The sequence below is a fragment of the Heterodontus francisci genome, chromosome 16 (assembly GCF_036365525.1).
Source record: "Heterodontus francisci isolate sHetFra1 chromosome 16, sHetFra1.hap1, whole genome shotgun sequence".
In the NCBI taxonomy this organism is placed as follows: domain Eukaryota; kingdom Metazoa; phylum Chordata; class Chondrichthyes; order Heterodontiformes; family Heterodontidae; genus Heterodontus; species Heterodontus francisci.
In genome coordinates this window covers 63,909,034-63,925,479 of record NC_090386.1, presented here as the reverse complement: position 1 = coordinate 63,925,479, position 16,446 = coordinate 63,909,034, and the positions used below count along the sequence as shown (strand labels likewise).

General features: G+C 42.6%; 1 protein-coding gene across 3 annotated transcripts in view; it reads left to right on the top strand.

Annotated features, from left to right (window-relative positions):
• The window catches only part of LOC137378147 (collagen alpha-1(XIV) chain-like), a 194,997-nt gene that overhangs the window by 50,960 nt on the left and 127,591 nt on the right, over positions 1–16,446 (top strand). For all 3 annotated transcript variants that reach the window (XM_068048274.1, XM_068048272.1, XM_068048273.1), the window contains exons 8-12: positions 4,090–4,209; positions 6,253–6,417; positions 9,951–10,112; positions 14,338–14,507; positions 16,283–16,412. In XM_068048274.1, the coding sequence (XP_067904375.1) occupies positions 4,090–4,209; positions 6,253–6,417; positions 9,951–10,112; positions 14,338–14,507; positions 16,283–16,412 (747 nt within the window). The remainder of the gene's footprint in view (positions 1–4,089; positions 4,210–6,252; positions 6,418–9,950; positions 10,113–14,337; positions 14,508–16,282; positions 16,413–16,446) is intronic.

Genomic DNA, 16,446 nt, shown 5'->3' with positions numbered 1-16,446 from the left:
GATGCTGCGACTCTTTTCCTCAGATTTTTGCCTTGTTTTCACATCTATCTCTATGGGCAGTAACAGCAGATGGTACTCCTGATGAGGTTTGAGCAACTCATTTCACAACAAAAACTGCCTTTTTGATTTGTACGTTATCCCTTTGCTAATGTAACCTGATATGCGACAGCCCTTTTTTTAAGTGCAGCTGAGTACTATGCTGAAGTTTCATACTGTAATCCATTTTGAAGGAAAGTGCAATAACATGGAGATGCAGGAAACTGAAATAACCATTGAATTATAAAGAAAATGAGTATAATTGTAGGTTCAAAAAGTCCTCCATAGACTGTGCTAAGTCAGCTAGTCTGAGCTGGGACAACAATAGTAATGCTATAATCACCCTTAACAGCCTTGAGCGAAAACCATGGATGAGAGCAGGAAGAAACCAGGCAGAGTACTTGCTTTTGATTGCTGATCAGTGACCCATGCTGGAATTTGCATAAGTGTAAATATGGGGTGAGGACAGGGTCAGGCGTATCTGTGGTAGCCTTAGCTGTGGTGTCAATGGGCTCACACCTGTAGGAAGGCCACTTAAGCAAGATATTGGAGAGCTGCTGGTGCCCATGGAATGGTATCTTAGTCAGTGGCTTCAGGAGGTGATAAGAACTAAGGAAAAGACAAAAACAAGTGAGAACATACTGAGTGAGGCAGAGGAACATTTTAATACTTTCAGGGAACGGTAGCATAATGGTTATTTTACTGGACTAGTAATCCCAATGCTTGAACTAATGGACTTGCATTCACAATCCCACCATGACAGCTGGGGGAATTTAAATTCAGCTAATTAAATAAATCTGGAATATATCAGAAATCATAACCATGTAACTACTGGATTGTCATAAAATCCCATCAGTTTCACTAATGTCCTTTAGGGAAGGAAATCTCCCATCCTTACTTGGTCTGGCCGACATGTGACTCCAGACCCACAGCAGTGTGGTTGACTCATAACTGCCCTCTGAAATGGCCTAGCAAGCCACTCAGTTAAGGGAAAACATGCACACACTGAACCTCTCTGTCCAGCAGCACCGCCTCACCTTATCTCAAAGCTGTTCTACTCCACAGTTTCATTTCATCTTACGTCCCATCCGACGCATTAACAAAAAACTTTTTTTCTTCCTTTCAGATGTCAAGGAATGCAAGCTCCAGCAGCTGATGGGGACGAATGCTCCTCCAGATCCTCCTTCCGCTTCACTTCCCTCTGACCCCACCCCTTCTGATCTGACCCCTTGCCGTGTATTCACTATACCCTCTGACCTCCCCCTCTCTGATGCTGAGCGTTCTGTACTCAGCAAAGGTCTCAGTTTTATCCCCTTACGTCCCCACCTCAATGAATTTTGCGCTCGGCATGACGTTGAGCTCTTCTTCCGTCGCCTCCACCTCCGGGCTCACTTCTTTGACCAGGAGTCCTCCCCCTGACCAGCAGACCCATTCACCCGCCTCCAGCATTCTCCCTCTACCTGGACCCCTCCCCCTGGCCTCTTACCCGCTCTTGATCTCTTCATTGAAAACTGTCGGCGAGACATTGGTCATCTCAATTTCTCTGCCCCCCTCACTCACTCTAACCTGTCCCTCTCTGAATTTGAGTCACTCCGTTCTCTCAGGTCTAACCCCGACATGGTCATCAAACCTGCAGACAAGGGTGGTGCTGTTGTTGTATGGCGTACCGACCTCTACCTTGCAGAAGCTCAACGCCAACTCACAGACACTTCTTCCTACCTCCCTCTGGACCATGACCCCAACACCGAACATCAAGCTACTGTCCAAAGGACTGTCACTGACCTCATCTCCTCTGGAGTTCTTCCCTCTACAGCTTCCAACCTCATAGCCCCGCAACCCCGGACAGCCCGCTTCTATCTCCTTCCCAAAATCCACAAACGGGACTGTCCCGGCAGACCCATTGTGTCAGCCTGCTCCTGCCCCACTGAACTTATTTCTTCCTATGTTGACTCTATCTTTTCTCTGCTGTTTCAGTCTCTTCCCACCTACATCCGTGACTCTTCTGACGCCCTACGTCATTTTGACAATTTCCAGTTTCCTGTTCCCAACCGCCTCCTCTTCACTATGGACGTCCAATCGCTCCACACCCCCATCCCCCTCCAGGATGGTTTGAGGGCTCTCCGCTTCTTCCTTGAACAGAGGCCCAACCAGTCCCCATCCACCGCCACCCTCCTCCGCCTGGCTGAACTTGTTCTCACATTGAACAACTTCTCCTTCAACTCCACTCACTTCCTTCAAGTGAAAGGTGTTGCTATGGGTACCCGCATGGGTCCTAGTTATGCCTTTCTTTTTGTGGGATATGTCGAGCATTCTTTGTTCCAGTCCTACTCAGGCCCCCTCCCCCAACTCTTTTTCCGGTACATTGATGACTGTATCGGTGCCATTTCCTGCTCCCGCACCGAACTGGAAAACTTTATCAACTTTGCTTCTAATTTCCACCCTTCTCTTACCTTTACATGGTACATCTCTGACACTTCCCTTCCCTTCCTCGACTTCTCTGTCTCCATCTCTGAGGATAGGTTGTCTACTAATATCCATTATAAGCCCACCAACTCCTACAGCTAACTCGACTACACTTCTTCACACCCTACCTCCTGTAAGGACTCCATTCCATTCTCCCAGTTTCTCCGTCTCCGACACATCTGCTCTGATGATGCTACCTTCCATGACGGTACTTCTGATGTGACCTTTTTCCTCAACTGAGGATTCCCCCCCACTGTTGTTGACAGGGCCCTCAGCCGTGTCCGGCCCATTTCCCACACCTCTACCCTCACCCCTTCCCCTCCCTCCCAGAACCGTGACAGGGTTACCCTTGTCCTCACTTTCCACCCCATCAGCCTCCATATCCAAAGGATCATCCTCCGCCATTTCCGCCACCTCCAGCGTGATGCCACTACCAAATGCATCTTCCCCTCCCTTCCCCTGTCAGCATTCAGAAGGGATCGTTCCCTCCGCGACACCCTGGTTCACTCCTCCATTACCCCCACCACCGCGTCCCTGTTCCACGGCACCTTCCCCTGCAATCGCAGGAGGTGTAATACCTGCCCATTTACCTCCTCTCTCCTCACTATCCCAGGCCCCAAACACTCCTTTCAGGTGAAGCAGTGATTTACTTGTACTTCTTTCAATGTAGTATACTGTATTTGCTGCTCACAATGTGGTCTCCTCTACATTGGGGAGACCAAATGCAGACTGGGTAACCGCTTTGCGGAACACCTCCGCACAGTCTGCAAGCAGGACCCTGAGCTTCCGGTTGCTTGCCATTTCAACACTCCCCCCTGTTCTCATGCTCACATCTCTATCCTGGGCTTGCTGCAGTGTTCCAGTGAACATCAACGCAAGCTCGAGGAACAGCATCTCATTTACCAATTAGGCACACTGCAGCCTGCCGGACTGAACATTGAGTTGAATAATTTCAGAGCATGCCGGGCCCCCCATTTTACTTATATTTTTAATTATTTTTTCTTTTTTTCTTTTTTACATTTTTTACAGTTTTTTAATGTTTATTTCAGTTCATTTTTGTTTGTTCAGTTTGCCTACCCACTGTTTTTTTTCATGTTTTTACTTGCTGCTGTTCAATCTGCAGTCCGTTAACATCCTATCTGTACTAATGCTTTGTCTTTCAACACACCATTAACATATTGTTTGCCTTTGCTCCATGACCTTTTGGTCAGCTATGTGGCCTTGTCCAATCTACACCTTCTCCTTTGTTATCTCTTGCCTCACCCCCACCTCACTTGCTTATAACCTTTGACATTTCTAATATTTGTCAGTTCCGAAGAAGGGTCACTGACCCATAACGTTAACTCTGCTTCTCTTTCCACAGATGCTGCCAGACCTGCTGAGTGGTTCCAGCATTTCCTGTTTTTATTTTATATTAAATAAGGGAAAATAGGGATGGCCAGGGATACCCATGCCCCATGAATAAATAGGAAAAAAAATAACACTTTTGTGTTGTGTGTAAATTTTTATATGGAGCGAAATGTACAAGATAATGTCTGATGTCCAGTAATACAATACTGTCATTCTTCAAGATGATTATTCTTCTAATAGGCTTAACTCAGTACAGTGGTGAACCAAGGACAGAGTGGGACCTGAATGCTTATTTTAGCACAAATGAGGTGCTCGAAGCAGTTCAAAAGATGCGCTACAAGGGAGGCAACACGTATACAGGTACATTATCGCTAATACTACAATAGAGGTGATTGAATGTCCATTTGTTATTTTTATTTATTTTAGAGATACAGCACTGAAACAGGCCCTCCGGCCCACCGAGTCTGTGCTGACCATCAACCACCCATTTATACTAATCCTACCCTAATTCCATATTCCTACCACATCCCCACCTGTCCCTATATTTTCCTACCACCTACCTATACTAGGGGCAATTTATAATGGCCAATTTACCTATCAACCTGTAAGTCTTTGGCATGTGGGAGGAAACCCACACAGACACAGGGAGAACTTGCAAACTCCACACAGGCAGTACCCAGAATTGAACCCAGGTCGCTGGAGCTGTGAGGCTGCGGTGCTAACCACTGCGCCACTGTGCCAAATTGCATACATCATTGAAGTTTTAAGACTTCTTGACTTTTTGTTTGCTTTGTTTTCGGACTTTAATATAACCTGCGCTGATAGTTTTGACACATGCTGCAACGTTAGGCACTTTGACCATCTTCAAGCTGACTCTCAAATTTTTGTTGCCATTTTTGCCCACCAAGCTAATACATTGTCTTGTGCTGTACTTCTGATTTTAATACTGTTGGATTAACATATTGCCCTTTTACTTGCAACCAATCTTGTGGTATGAAAATTTTCTCGTTATAATGGATGAAAGTCTTTATACAGATAAAACTATCTATGATTTGGCATGAAATGTCATAGAAATCACAGTGCAGAAGAAGGCCATTTGGCCATCATATCTGCGTCAGGACAAGTTCCTTAATTGGGCCTATTTACCTTAATCCCATTTCTCTGCTCTTCCACCACATCCTTTTTGTATTCTTCCTTTTGAAAGACATACCCAGTTCCCTTTTAAATTTTGATATAAGTATAGTCTTTCTGCCTCTTTCCACTAATATTTCAGTGGATCTGGGGTGGGAAGATGGAAAAATCCACTCTGGAATGTGTTCGCTGCATCCCTGTCTCTCAGATTTTACACTAACTAGCTGCATCCAGGGAAACTGTGCTCACTGACAAAATAGGGTAGCGTGACCATTCTGTCTCACCCCACCACCATGTTTCCCTATTATTTGCACTCGAGCCGGTGAGGGTCCTGGTGCTGGGCTGAAAAGGTGAAGGGAATCCTGCCTCGGCCCTTTGTTTCTTCATTTTATTGTTTAATTCACTTTCATATCTCTAATATTCACTGTTATTTTATCCATTGTTCTTATCCATCTCATGAGATCCACCATCTCCATCATATGCCCCCATATGAATGTTCTCGACCTTTCTCTTCAGCAGCTCTGACTAATTTTGTTTTTGAGCTGTGGTACTCAGTTCCATTTCATCCTTCACCTCATCAGATGCTTTAACAAGAAAATTTTTCTTGCTTTCAGCTATCAAGGACTACAAGTGTCAATGATTCTTGCATGCCAGCACCTCTCCTGATCTCTCTTCCCATCACTCTCTTCTGCTCCCACCTCTCCTTCCCCACTATCATCTCTGAGCTTCGCCTATCTGACCATGAACAATCAAACATCAGTAAAGCTTTCCACTTCACCCCTTACACCCCCATTTCAATGAATTTTGAGCTAGGCATGATGCTGAACTCTTCTTTAGCTGTCTGCACCTCCACAACAACTTCTTTGGCCAGGAGGCAGACCCATCCTCGCAGTGGGGATTCTTTCTCCTGTCTTTAGAATTGCTGTTCTCCTTGGACTCGTCTCTCTGGATTTCTGCCCTCTGTGGTTCTGACGAAAGATTGACCTGAGACATTAGCCATACCTTCCTCTCTCCACTGATGCTATCTGACCTCCCGAGTGTTTCCATCATCTCTGTTCTGTGTTCTATTAATCCTTTGTCAGAAAGAAAGATCTTCTCACTTTCCTCTTTGACCTTCTTAGTGATAATTCCGAGCCTGTGCCCTCTTGTTACTGATTTGTCCACCAGTGATACCAGTCTTCGATTATTGTGTGTGTGAGTATATATATATATATATATATATATATATATATATATGCAAATAAATTGATTTCACTGCTTCTATTTCTTTAGCACTTGCCTTGAATCATGTTTTCAAAAACACCCTAAAACCTTCAGCTGGTGCTAGACCAGAAACTGCAAAATTCTTGATTCTGCTTACTGATGGGAAGTCACAGGATGACGTCAACTCATCAGCTCAAAGCCTGAAAAGTGCTGGGGTTGAAATATTTGCTGTGGGTGAGTATAAACTTTTTATAAATGTTACTGCTAGGGTAAAACTGGAAGTGCATAATTATTCTTCAACATCTACTGCAGTACCATACCCTAATTCTGCGGAATGTGGTGGTTCATTGCCGAATAATCTGAGAAAGTCAGATAGAAAAAGCTGACTAAATACATTTATAACTGTGTGATATTTTTCCCCTCTTATTTTTATTTAGCTCATCTCCTACCTTTCTTAAATTATGTTTTGGATTGCATAACTTACAAGCTAAAGCCCTAATTTTAACTCAAAGCAGGAATTGGATGGGTGGGGCAAGTGGCAAACCTATCTGACATCGCTGGTCTTAAAGTGAAGTTACATTTCCATCTACCTGATTTTCTTGTTGCACTGCTGGAAGAGGAATCAAGTAGGCAAACAAGTCAGAGGGCTACCTCCCCAGACGTCCTGGTGGAGAAGGTCAGGACAAGGAGAGAGGTACTGTTCCCCAGCACCCACAGGAGTATCCCCAGGAAGAGTAGTAGATCTGGATGGAGGTGGCTGTGAGGGTGAGTTCCAGCAACATCACACCCAGGATCTGGGTTCAGTCTAGGTGGGTGCAGGGCGTTCCATGATGTTTTTTTCCTCTATTATGCAAATTTAATTTTTAGCAGTTTTTGAAGTCCTATTATGAGGACTATATCTCAGTTGTTTTTTGGTGTAATGTGATTGAGAGAAAATTTATAAAGTGGTCAAAAGGTTATATAATATGATTGGTGAATAATGAAAATCACCAATTAAAATAGAAAAACCATATAGGCTGCCTCGGCATTACGCATCATCTGAGTGAAGCACAGAGAGGAAAATCGGATGGGAGATTGCACACCTATTACACAGCCTTTCTGATTTTTCTTTCATTTAAATTGAAGAAAATAAGGCAGGCTTTTTTAGGAGTGTGTGATGTTACCAGTCCAGTTGCCTGATCCTGCACTCCCACTATGGAAAGCTTTGGGCTGTAAAGATGAATATCCATCCCATAGACACTTAACTAATGTAGAGATCACCTTGGAACACAAAGGTTGCGGATTCAAGAATATTCAGGATAATGACTAAGAAGTGAGGTTCATGGACTGGCTGAATGGGGTGAAAGAGTGGAAAGTACGAAAGCATAGTGCAAGTTCTGACTGTGGGTCCGCAAGTGACTCTTGAGCAGAAAACGATCATGTACCAGAGAAAGTGATAGTGAGAGAGAGAGCTCACCATAGTAATCCTACAGAAAAGTGCAAATAGAGGCTATAGCTTGAAAAGATTATACAATGAAATGAGGGCTGCACAACAGTCTCGGAACAGAACTAGAAGCAAAAATCCTCATGACCATGAAGTTTTGGTGGCTGCCAATAAACTTGAGGAGAAACTAATAAGAGAGGCAAAACAAAAGTAATTAGTTAGTTGGAGGGAGTTTGGAGTTTATTCTGAGGTACCAGATATGGGGCAACCAGACTTGTCACATAGGTGGATTTGTACTGAAAAAGTCCTTGCAGATGGCTAAAGCTAGGCTAGTTGCTAGGGGTTTTAAAGAGAGACTAGGTAATGCTGATGTTAGAGTGGACTCTCCCACAGCTGGAAAAATATTTTGAAAATCTTTTTAGCTTTTTTGGCCACATATTCATGGAAGTTTAGATCAATCAACATAAAAGCAGCATTTCTGCAGGGCGATACTTTGCAGTGAGAAGTATTTCTGAAACCACCTAAAGAGGCAACAGATGCAGAAGGGAAACTATGGAAATTAAACAAACGTGTCTATGGCCTGAATGATGCTTCCAGGGTGGTATTTCTCAGTGAGATCTTTTTTGTTGAAAATAGTTTGTGTTCAACTAAAAGCAGATTCCACAATGTTTTATTGGTATCTTAACGAGAAACTTTCAGGCATCTTCATGATTCATGTTGATGGTTTCTTATGGAGTGGAATTTGAGAATTGTTTTTCAGGCTTCTGGGGCTTTTAAATATATTGGGTTAGATATTAAGCAGAATAAGTCTAGAATAACTTTAAATCAACAGTCCTATTTAGAGAGTTTTACTCATATTCAGGTTAATCATACTAGGTCATCACAGCAAGATGATATATCTAAAGAAGAGCAATTGTGAAGCTTGAATGGTCAGTTGAACTGGTTGTGCACTGAAACTAGACCTGATGTTAGTTTTGATGTAATGGAGTTAAGAAACATCCGAAAGTCAAGAATGTTTTAAGGGCAAATAAAACATTTTTATAAATCTGGAGAAATGCATAATTAAGTTCCCATTCTTAGGTGACTCAAAGAACATGCTAATCTTCCTGAAGGGTATTCAAGTGCAGCTGATTTCAAAATATTTCTTATGAGTGAAAATGGCAAATGTTGTCCTGTGGCCTGTGAAGCTAAGAAATTAAAAAGGGTCGCTAAAAGTACACTGGCTGCCGAAACTCTGCCTCTTGTGAAGGCAATGGATATGGGATTCTATTTGTCAAATATTTCAAGTGAGATTCTATACAAGAGGTGTATTGAAAACAGTGTACCATTGAATGTTATGTAGATAATTGTTCATTATATGATAACGTACACTCTATAAGAAGTGTGAGTGGGAAAAGGTTACAGATTGACCTGGCTGGCTTGAAACAAATACTGTAGAGAAAACAAATCTTTAAAAATTAAATGGGTGAATGAAAATCATCAACTATCTGATTGCTTTACAAAATGGAATGCTAGTACAAAGAAATTATTAGGGGTCCTAGAGGAGGGGCGTCTCACAATGCAATGCTTTGTACAGAATATGGAATTTCTTATTTGATTTACTTCGAAATTTTGGTTATGCATATTAACTCAAATTTTTATTTAAAGAGAAAGAAGGGAATCTGTTAATTGTATATTAGTTATGTTTAATTGTATGCAGCCGGTCAGACACATTAAAACTGTGGTGTGGTTGAGCTAGGAGGTGTATGCTTGTAATATTTCACTCTGTAAGTAAATGTAAGACTGAGTAAAGATTGGCCCCATTACTATCCTTCACCAACTGCCTTTCCAGAATAGAACACTTACTACGTGGGTTTTCTCCGGGTGCTCCGGTTTCCTCCCACAAGCCAAAAGACTTGCAGGTTGGTAGGTAAATTGGCCATTATAAATTGCCCCTAGTATAGGTAGGTGGTAGGGAAATATAGAGACAGGTGGGGATGTGGTAGGAATATGGGAAAAGTGTAGGATTAGTATATATGGGTGGTTGATGGTCAGCACAGACTCGGTGGGCTGAAGGGCCTGTTTCAGTGCTGTATCTCTAAACTAAACTAAACTAAACTACCTGCTTAGGTGGATGTAAAAGGTCCTGGCACACTATTTGAAGAAGATAAGGGAGTTCTCAATTTGTTCTGGCCAACATCAATCCCTCAAATAACATCAACACCCTCACTCCCTCTAATTCAAATTTGGGATTTGGGATTTTATTCTTGAAGGCCAGTGACAAGTAGACAGGATTTTAACAAAGCCATATTGAGTTATCCACCAGACACTGTCTCCTTTGGCTGAATGTTTTTTTTTGTTCTAGGTGTAAAGAACGCTGATGAAGCTGAGCTGAAACAAATTGCATCCGAGCCACTTGAACTCCATGTGCACAATGTACTTGAGTTCAGTCTTCTTGACTCACTTAGTGACAGACTCACAAAGATTCTTTGTGGACAGATCAAGACAAAGGCAATCAAAGTGAAAAGTAATTATTTAAATTCATTTTCTTTCTTAATGATGCAACTCCTCTTCTGCTGTACAAACCTGTTGTGAATGAAATGCCTTTTGGTAAACATGAGTCTATCCATGTTTGGACTGAGTGCAGGAACCCTACTTTGACCTCCTCATTATTCAAATCTCAATCTTAAACCCAGCACAGCTGCCTCATTTACATTGGAAGCTCTCAATAGGGCCTTTCAAATACCATGGTGCTTTTATCTTAAGCATGCAAAAGGAAGTGATGACTTAATTAGAAAATATGGCTTGTGAATGACAAAATGACATGACTTTTCAGCAATGTTCTATGTCCTTAGTAGTACACATTGTAGTGCAGTAGAAAGGCTACTTGGATTCTTAGCTCAGCAGCAAATTCATTAGCATCGAAATTCTGAGGGGGGGGCCAAGGGGTAATCCCTCTGGATCGAAAAGGGGTTGAAACTTCGTTCTACTGGAGTTCCACCCCTTGTTTTGCATTTACCATTTTACGGGGGAAGGGCATGACCAGATCTTCGTATGTCAAGGAGGTGTGTTGGAGGAGTTCCCAGGCTACCTTGTGAATTTGTTCCTTTATGCCCTCTTTAGGCCTCAATGGAACTATGAACTGGTGTGAGTCCCATTGTTGTCTGCAAAAATATGCTAAAATGTAATTAATTCCAAAGGGGACCTCTTTCTGTGGGGCCTCCTATACACAATTGAACAGACATGGAGCATTATTACATTCTGGCTATTTCAAGGCCGGCACCGCTGGCGCACCTACCCTGGCCAAGCAGATGATCTTGTCTCTAGGATTTGGGGTGCAGGTCTCTGGCCTAGGTCTATGGCAGGTGAGGTGGAGAGGACTACCTGGAATAATGGGGGCAATTATATTTTACACTTTACTATTCTTGAATTGATTCAAGGATGATACTTAGCCTGGGAGGTGATGATTCTTATTGCTGTGTCTAGATGCAATGCAGAACTTGCTAAGTACATATTCCATTGAAAAATGTCATTTGGTATCATTTCCATTTGGCCAGCCATAACCCAGTGTTGCACTGCAAGCTTCTAAATAACCTGGTTGGTGAAGGGGATGTAGATATGGAACTCAGAGAGAGAGAGAGACTATGAGGTTCTTGAGCAAATTGTCATAGGGAGTGACAAGGTATTGGAGGTTTTGGCAGGCTTAAAAGTGGACAAATCTCCAGGTCCGGACAATTTGTGTCACAGGATGCTGTGGGAGGCGAGGGTGGAGATTTCAGGGGCTCTGACCCAAAATTTTAATTCCTCTCTGGCCACAGGGGAGGTGCCAGAGGACTGGAGAACAGCTAATGTGGTCCCACTATTTAAGAAAGGTTGTAGAGATAAGCCAGGGAACAACAGACTAGTGAGTCTCACGTCAGTGGTAGGGAAACTATTGGAGAAAATCTGAAGGAGAGAATCTATCTACACTTGAAGAGGCAAAATTGATTAGGAATAGTCAGCATGGCTTTGTCAGAGGGAGGTCATGCCTAACAAATTTGATTGAATTTTTTGAGCATGTGACCAGGTGTGTAGATGAGGGTAGTGCAGTTGATGTAGTTTACATGGATTTCAGCAAAGCCTATGACAAAGTCCCACATGGGAGACTTATCAAGAAAGCAAATGCACATGGGATACAGGGTAACTTGATAAGGTGGATTCAAAATTGGCTTAGCTGTAGGAGACAGAGAGTGATGACAGACGGCTGTTTTAGTGACTGGAAACCAGTGTCCAGTGGCGTACCACAGGGATCTGTGCTGGGTCCCCTATTGTTTGTCATTTATATAAATGACATAGATGACTATGTGGGGGGTAGGATCAGTAAGTTCGTGGATGACACAAAGATTGGCCGAGTTGTTAACAATGAGGTTGAGTGTCTTGGGTTACAGGGAGATATAGGCGGGATGGTCAAATGGGCAAAAAAGTGGCAGATGGAATTTAACCCTGAAAAGTGTGAGGTGATACACTTTGGAAGGAGTAATGTGACACGGAAGTATTCAATGAATGGCCTGACACTGGGACGTTCCGAGGAACAAAGGGACCTTGGCGTGTTTGTCCATAGATCTCTGAAGGCAGAAGGGCAGGTTAATAAGGTGGTGAAAAAGGCATATGGGACACTTGCCTTTATCAATCGAGGCATAGATTATTAAAGCAGGGAAGTCATGTTGGATTTGTATAGAACTTTGGTAAGGCCACAACTGAAGTACTGTGTGCAATTCTGGTCGCCACGTTACAGGAAGGATGTGATTGCACTGGAGGGGGTGCAGAGGCGATTCACCAGGATGTTGCCTGCGATGGAACATTTAAGCTATGAAGAAAGGTTGGAGATGCTTGGGTTGTTTTCGCTGGAGCAGAGAAGACTGAGGGGTGACCTGATCGAAGTGTACAAGATTATGAGGGGCATGGACAGGGTGGATAGGGAGCAGCTGTTCCCCTTAGTTGAAGAATCAGTTACGAGGGGACACAAGTTTAAGGTGAGGGGCAGGAGGTTTATGGGGGATTTGAGGAAGAACTTTTTTACCCAGAGGGTGGTGACAGTCTGGAATGCACTGCCTGGGATGGTGGTAGAGGCGGGTTGCCTCACATCCTATAAAAAGTACCTGGATGAGCACTTGGCACATCATAACATTCAAGACTATGGGCCAAGTGCTGGCAAATGGGATTAGGTAGACAGGTCAGGTGTCTTTAATGCATCGGTGCAGACTCGATGGGCCGAAGGTCCTCTTCTGCACAGTATTATTCTGTGATTCTGTGAAAATACCATGAAGTTCCAGGGGAGCCTCTGAGATTGAACAGGCCTTCCATCCACCTGTTGATATTGTCCTTTGCCTATGGAAATTCTATGGTTCCGCCAATTTGCCAATCCTGGGCAGACACTACTCCCTTACAGGCACAACTGGCATGTTCCCTGAGTGAGAGAGGAGGAACTTTGCTATGCATCTTGCCATGGGTGTTTCAGATTTTCAGGACTTCTGTAATATTTCAAACTTTTTAAAAAATCTCCTGTGTTTCATTCCGCCAGGTTCAGCAATATTGTAATGGATTGAACTGCAAAATCAGCCATGAATGTTTCAAAATACTCCCAACCCATTCCCAGCAACACTGGTGTCAGGTACTCATGGCAATCCTGGCATCCATAGTTGCCAAGGGCATAATTGCAAAATATACACTGTGCAGCATTGGATCAATTGGAATTTGCAGATGTGTTATGAGCCTACCCTTGAAAGTGCTGGGATTTTTGTTGTTGCTGAAAAGGGGCAGAACCCTGTTGCTTCCCAAATGTACCCTAAATCTGTCCCTTTCTCCTGCTACCACTTTACTACCGATCTGTCCTCTGTTACCCCATCAATTCTGAGGCCCATGAACCATTTCAACTGAACAAAATTTATATGGCAGTTGAACCAGTGTGGTGAGTTAGGAAGTCACATTGTAGTGTAACTGTAGTGGTAATTAGATTCAATAGTCTGATCTGAAGTATTATATGGAGTCGCGCCAGCTGTTTTCTGGTAGGGAATCCCGATGATGAGAAATTAATACAACTAGTCTAACTGCCTGTTTGGTTCATGCATTGTTTTACTGCTCTGTTGCCTGTTGAGAACTACAAATCATTGTGATGTAAGCAAGAGATCACATTAGGTGACTGGCAGAAGGATATCAAAAACTTACTTTCTGATGACATATTATGGTCTTCACTATTACCAGATAATATGGAGCGTGCAAACACTGTATAACGTCCACTTTTCATTCACAAGGCTAGAAATTATTGTTGCTAATATTAACAAATGAACATTTAATGCATTCGTATGACATTCCTCTGTCAAATTCTCATCTGATAATATTACCAACAAGAGCCTCCAAGTATTTCAAAGACAAAACCCTTCAGTGGGGAAATGCTTATCTGTACAAGTGGGAAAAGTAATCACTCGTGGGTAAAGATCAAGCAATAGCCATAATAACAACAGTAGATTTGTGTGGCATTTATTTGAAGCCACTTTCACCTAGAATGCAGTGACAGCAACTGCCTCCTGATTCAACTGAGTTCCCCACATTTGACTATGGTTAAGAACCTTGAAATGGTTGAAAAAGGGAAAGGTGAGTGAGACTGTTGTAGATGCTTTAATGTGTTGCGGCCATACAAGCAGCAAAGCAAGCAGAGAGGACAAAAAATTGTAATTTGAATTTTTTTTTATGTTGTTTCTCATTTCTACTATTAGGTGAACATGACAGACCTGACAGTGGTACAATTTTATATCCAACCCCGACGAATCTGATTATATCTGATATAACAGCCAGGAGTTTCAAAGTCAGCTGGACACATGGCCCAAAGAAAGCAAAAAGATACCGTGTTGTATACTATCCAACTAAGGGCGAAAAACCAGAAGAGGTATCATGTTAAATACTATATCACTGAGTATTAATGAAAAGAGCCCAATGCACCATTTTATTTTTTGCAGTACTGGGTTAATTCAAAGGCAAAGTAACTGGCATCAAAATGCAAATATACAGCTTCCATTTAAGCATTCAACAACAATTGCAACTTACATTTATGTAGCATCATTAATGTAGAAAAACATCCAAGGTGTGTCACAGAGGGGCAAGGGAATGGAAATGCCAACCAATGAAGGAGATATTAGAAGGGATGAAAAGCATAGCCAATGAGGTTTTCCAGAGCGGGGAGGCCTAGGCCATTGAAGGCAGAATTACTAATGGTAGGGCAAAAGGTTAGGGTGATTCATAACAGTCCAGAGTCAGAGGAAGAGATAGTTCAGGGAAGGATGGTTAATACTGTAGAAAATTACAGATATTGAGAGGGGTGAGTCATGTAGGAGTTGGACACAAGATCAGGAACAAATTAAAGTCTGCCAGGACTGGGGCGATGAGTGAACAGAACTTGGTGTAGGATAGAAAAGAGACAGCAGAGCTGTATAAACTGATGCCAACAGAGGATGGAGGATGATAGATTGTCCAGAAATGGGTTGGAATAGGTCTAATGATGTCAAAGACATGAATGAGGGTTTCAGTAGCAGGTGGTTGAAATAGGGATTAAGCAGGTAATGTCACAGAGATGGAAGTAGGCAGCCTTAATGCAAGAGTGGATGTGAAGTTGGAAGTTCAATTCAAGGTTGAATAGTATGTAAAAATGGCAAATAGCCACAGCTTTAGCTTGAGAACAATGGCAGGAGAGGAGGATGGAGTCAGCAGGGAGGATACGGAATTTATGGCGGTGGCCAATAACAATGGCTTGCGTCTTCCCAACATTCAGCTGGAGAAAATTGTAGCTTATCTAACACTGAATGTTGAAGAGGCAGCGAATGAATTGTGAGGCGTGATGGAGAAGTGTCATCTTTGTACTTGTGAAAACTGACCCCATGGCTTTGGATGATGTTGCCAACAGAGGAACCCACAATGAATCCTTGAAAGACTCTTGTGACAATAGTAGCAGATGAGAAGAGATGCCATTGCTAGAATTGCTTCAGCTACGATTAGGTAGGCAAGGGTGGAACCAAGTGAGGATAAACACAACCGATGAGAGGTTTTGTGAATTTGTTTAGGGGTATTTTGGTGCTGTGGGAGGAGTAGAATCTTGATTTCAAATAATAGAGTTTACTCCAGATAAATCAAAATCACTTTTTGAACTGAAAAAATTAGAATTGAAATAGGTAACCTAAGTATAATAACAAAATGGGAGATTGGTGCTTTTAAAAATAATTATGAAATATTCAAAATTAATTGGGAAGAACACACACGTGCAACTATCCTTTATTCCATAAATATGTTACTTATTATACAACTTGATAAATACCAGCAGATTTCCTGTGAGCATGCCTATAAGCTGAGGAGGAGGTCAGGCTGTGTGTGGCCCAGCCAAGTGTAGGAAGAGTGGGTCCTGGGGGGGTGGTGGTGTTGGGAGGGAGCAGGGCTAATTGTGGGTCTAGTAGAAGTAGGCATGTGGCAATACAAGGATGGGGACAGTAGCGAAGGATTGCAGTGCCTAGCCTGGAGCTTTAATGGAATAGAGAATAAGGAACCAAATCTTTTTCCAATGGCCATCTTTATGGCACCATTGGTTAATATGGAACTTAACAAACACATAGATTACAGATGCTAAATTTATAATAGATTTTTAACTTTGAGTTGTGAAGTGTTTTTGTTTTTCAGGTGATTGTGGATGGAACAGTTTCATCTGTAGTCCTAGAGAATTTACATTCCCTTACTGAATACCAAATGGCAGTATTTCCTATCTATAAAGATTTTGCTGGGGAAGGTCTCCGTGGCATAGGAACTACATGTATGTTACAGAAGCACCTACTGTTAAAGAGCTC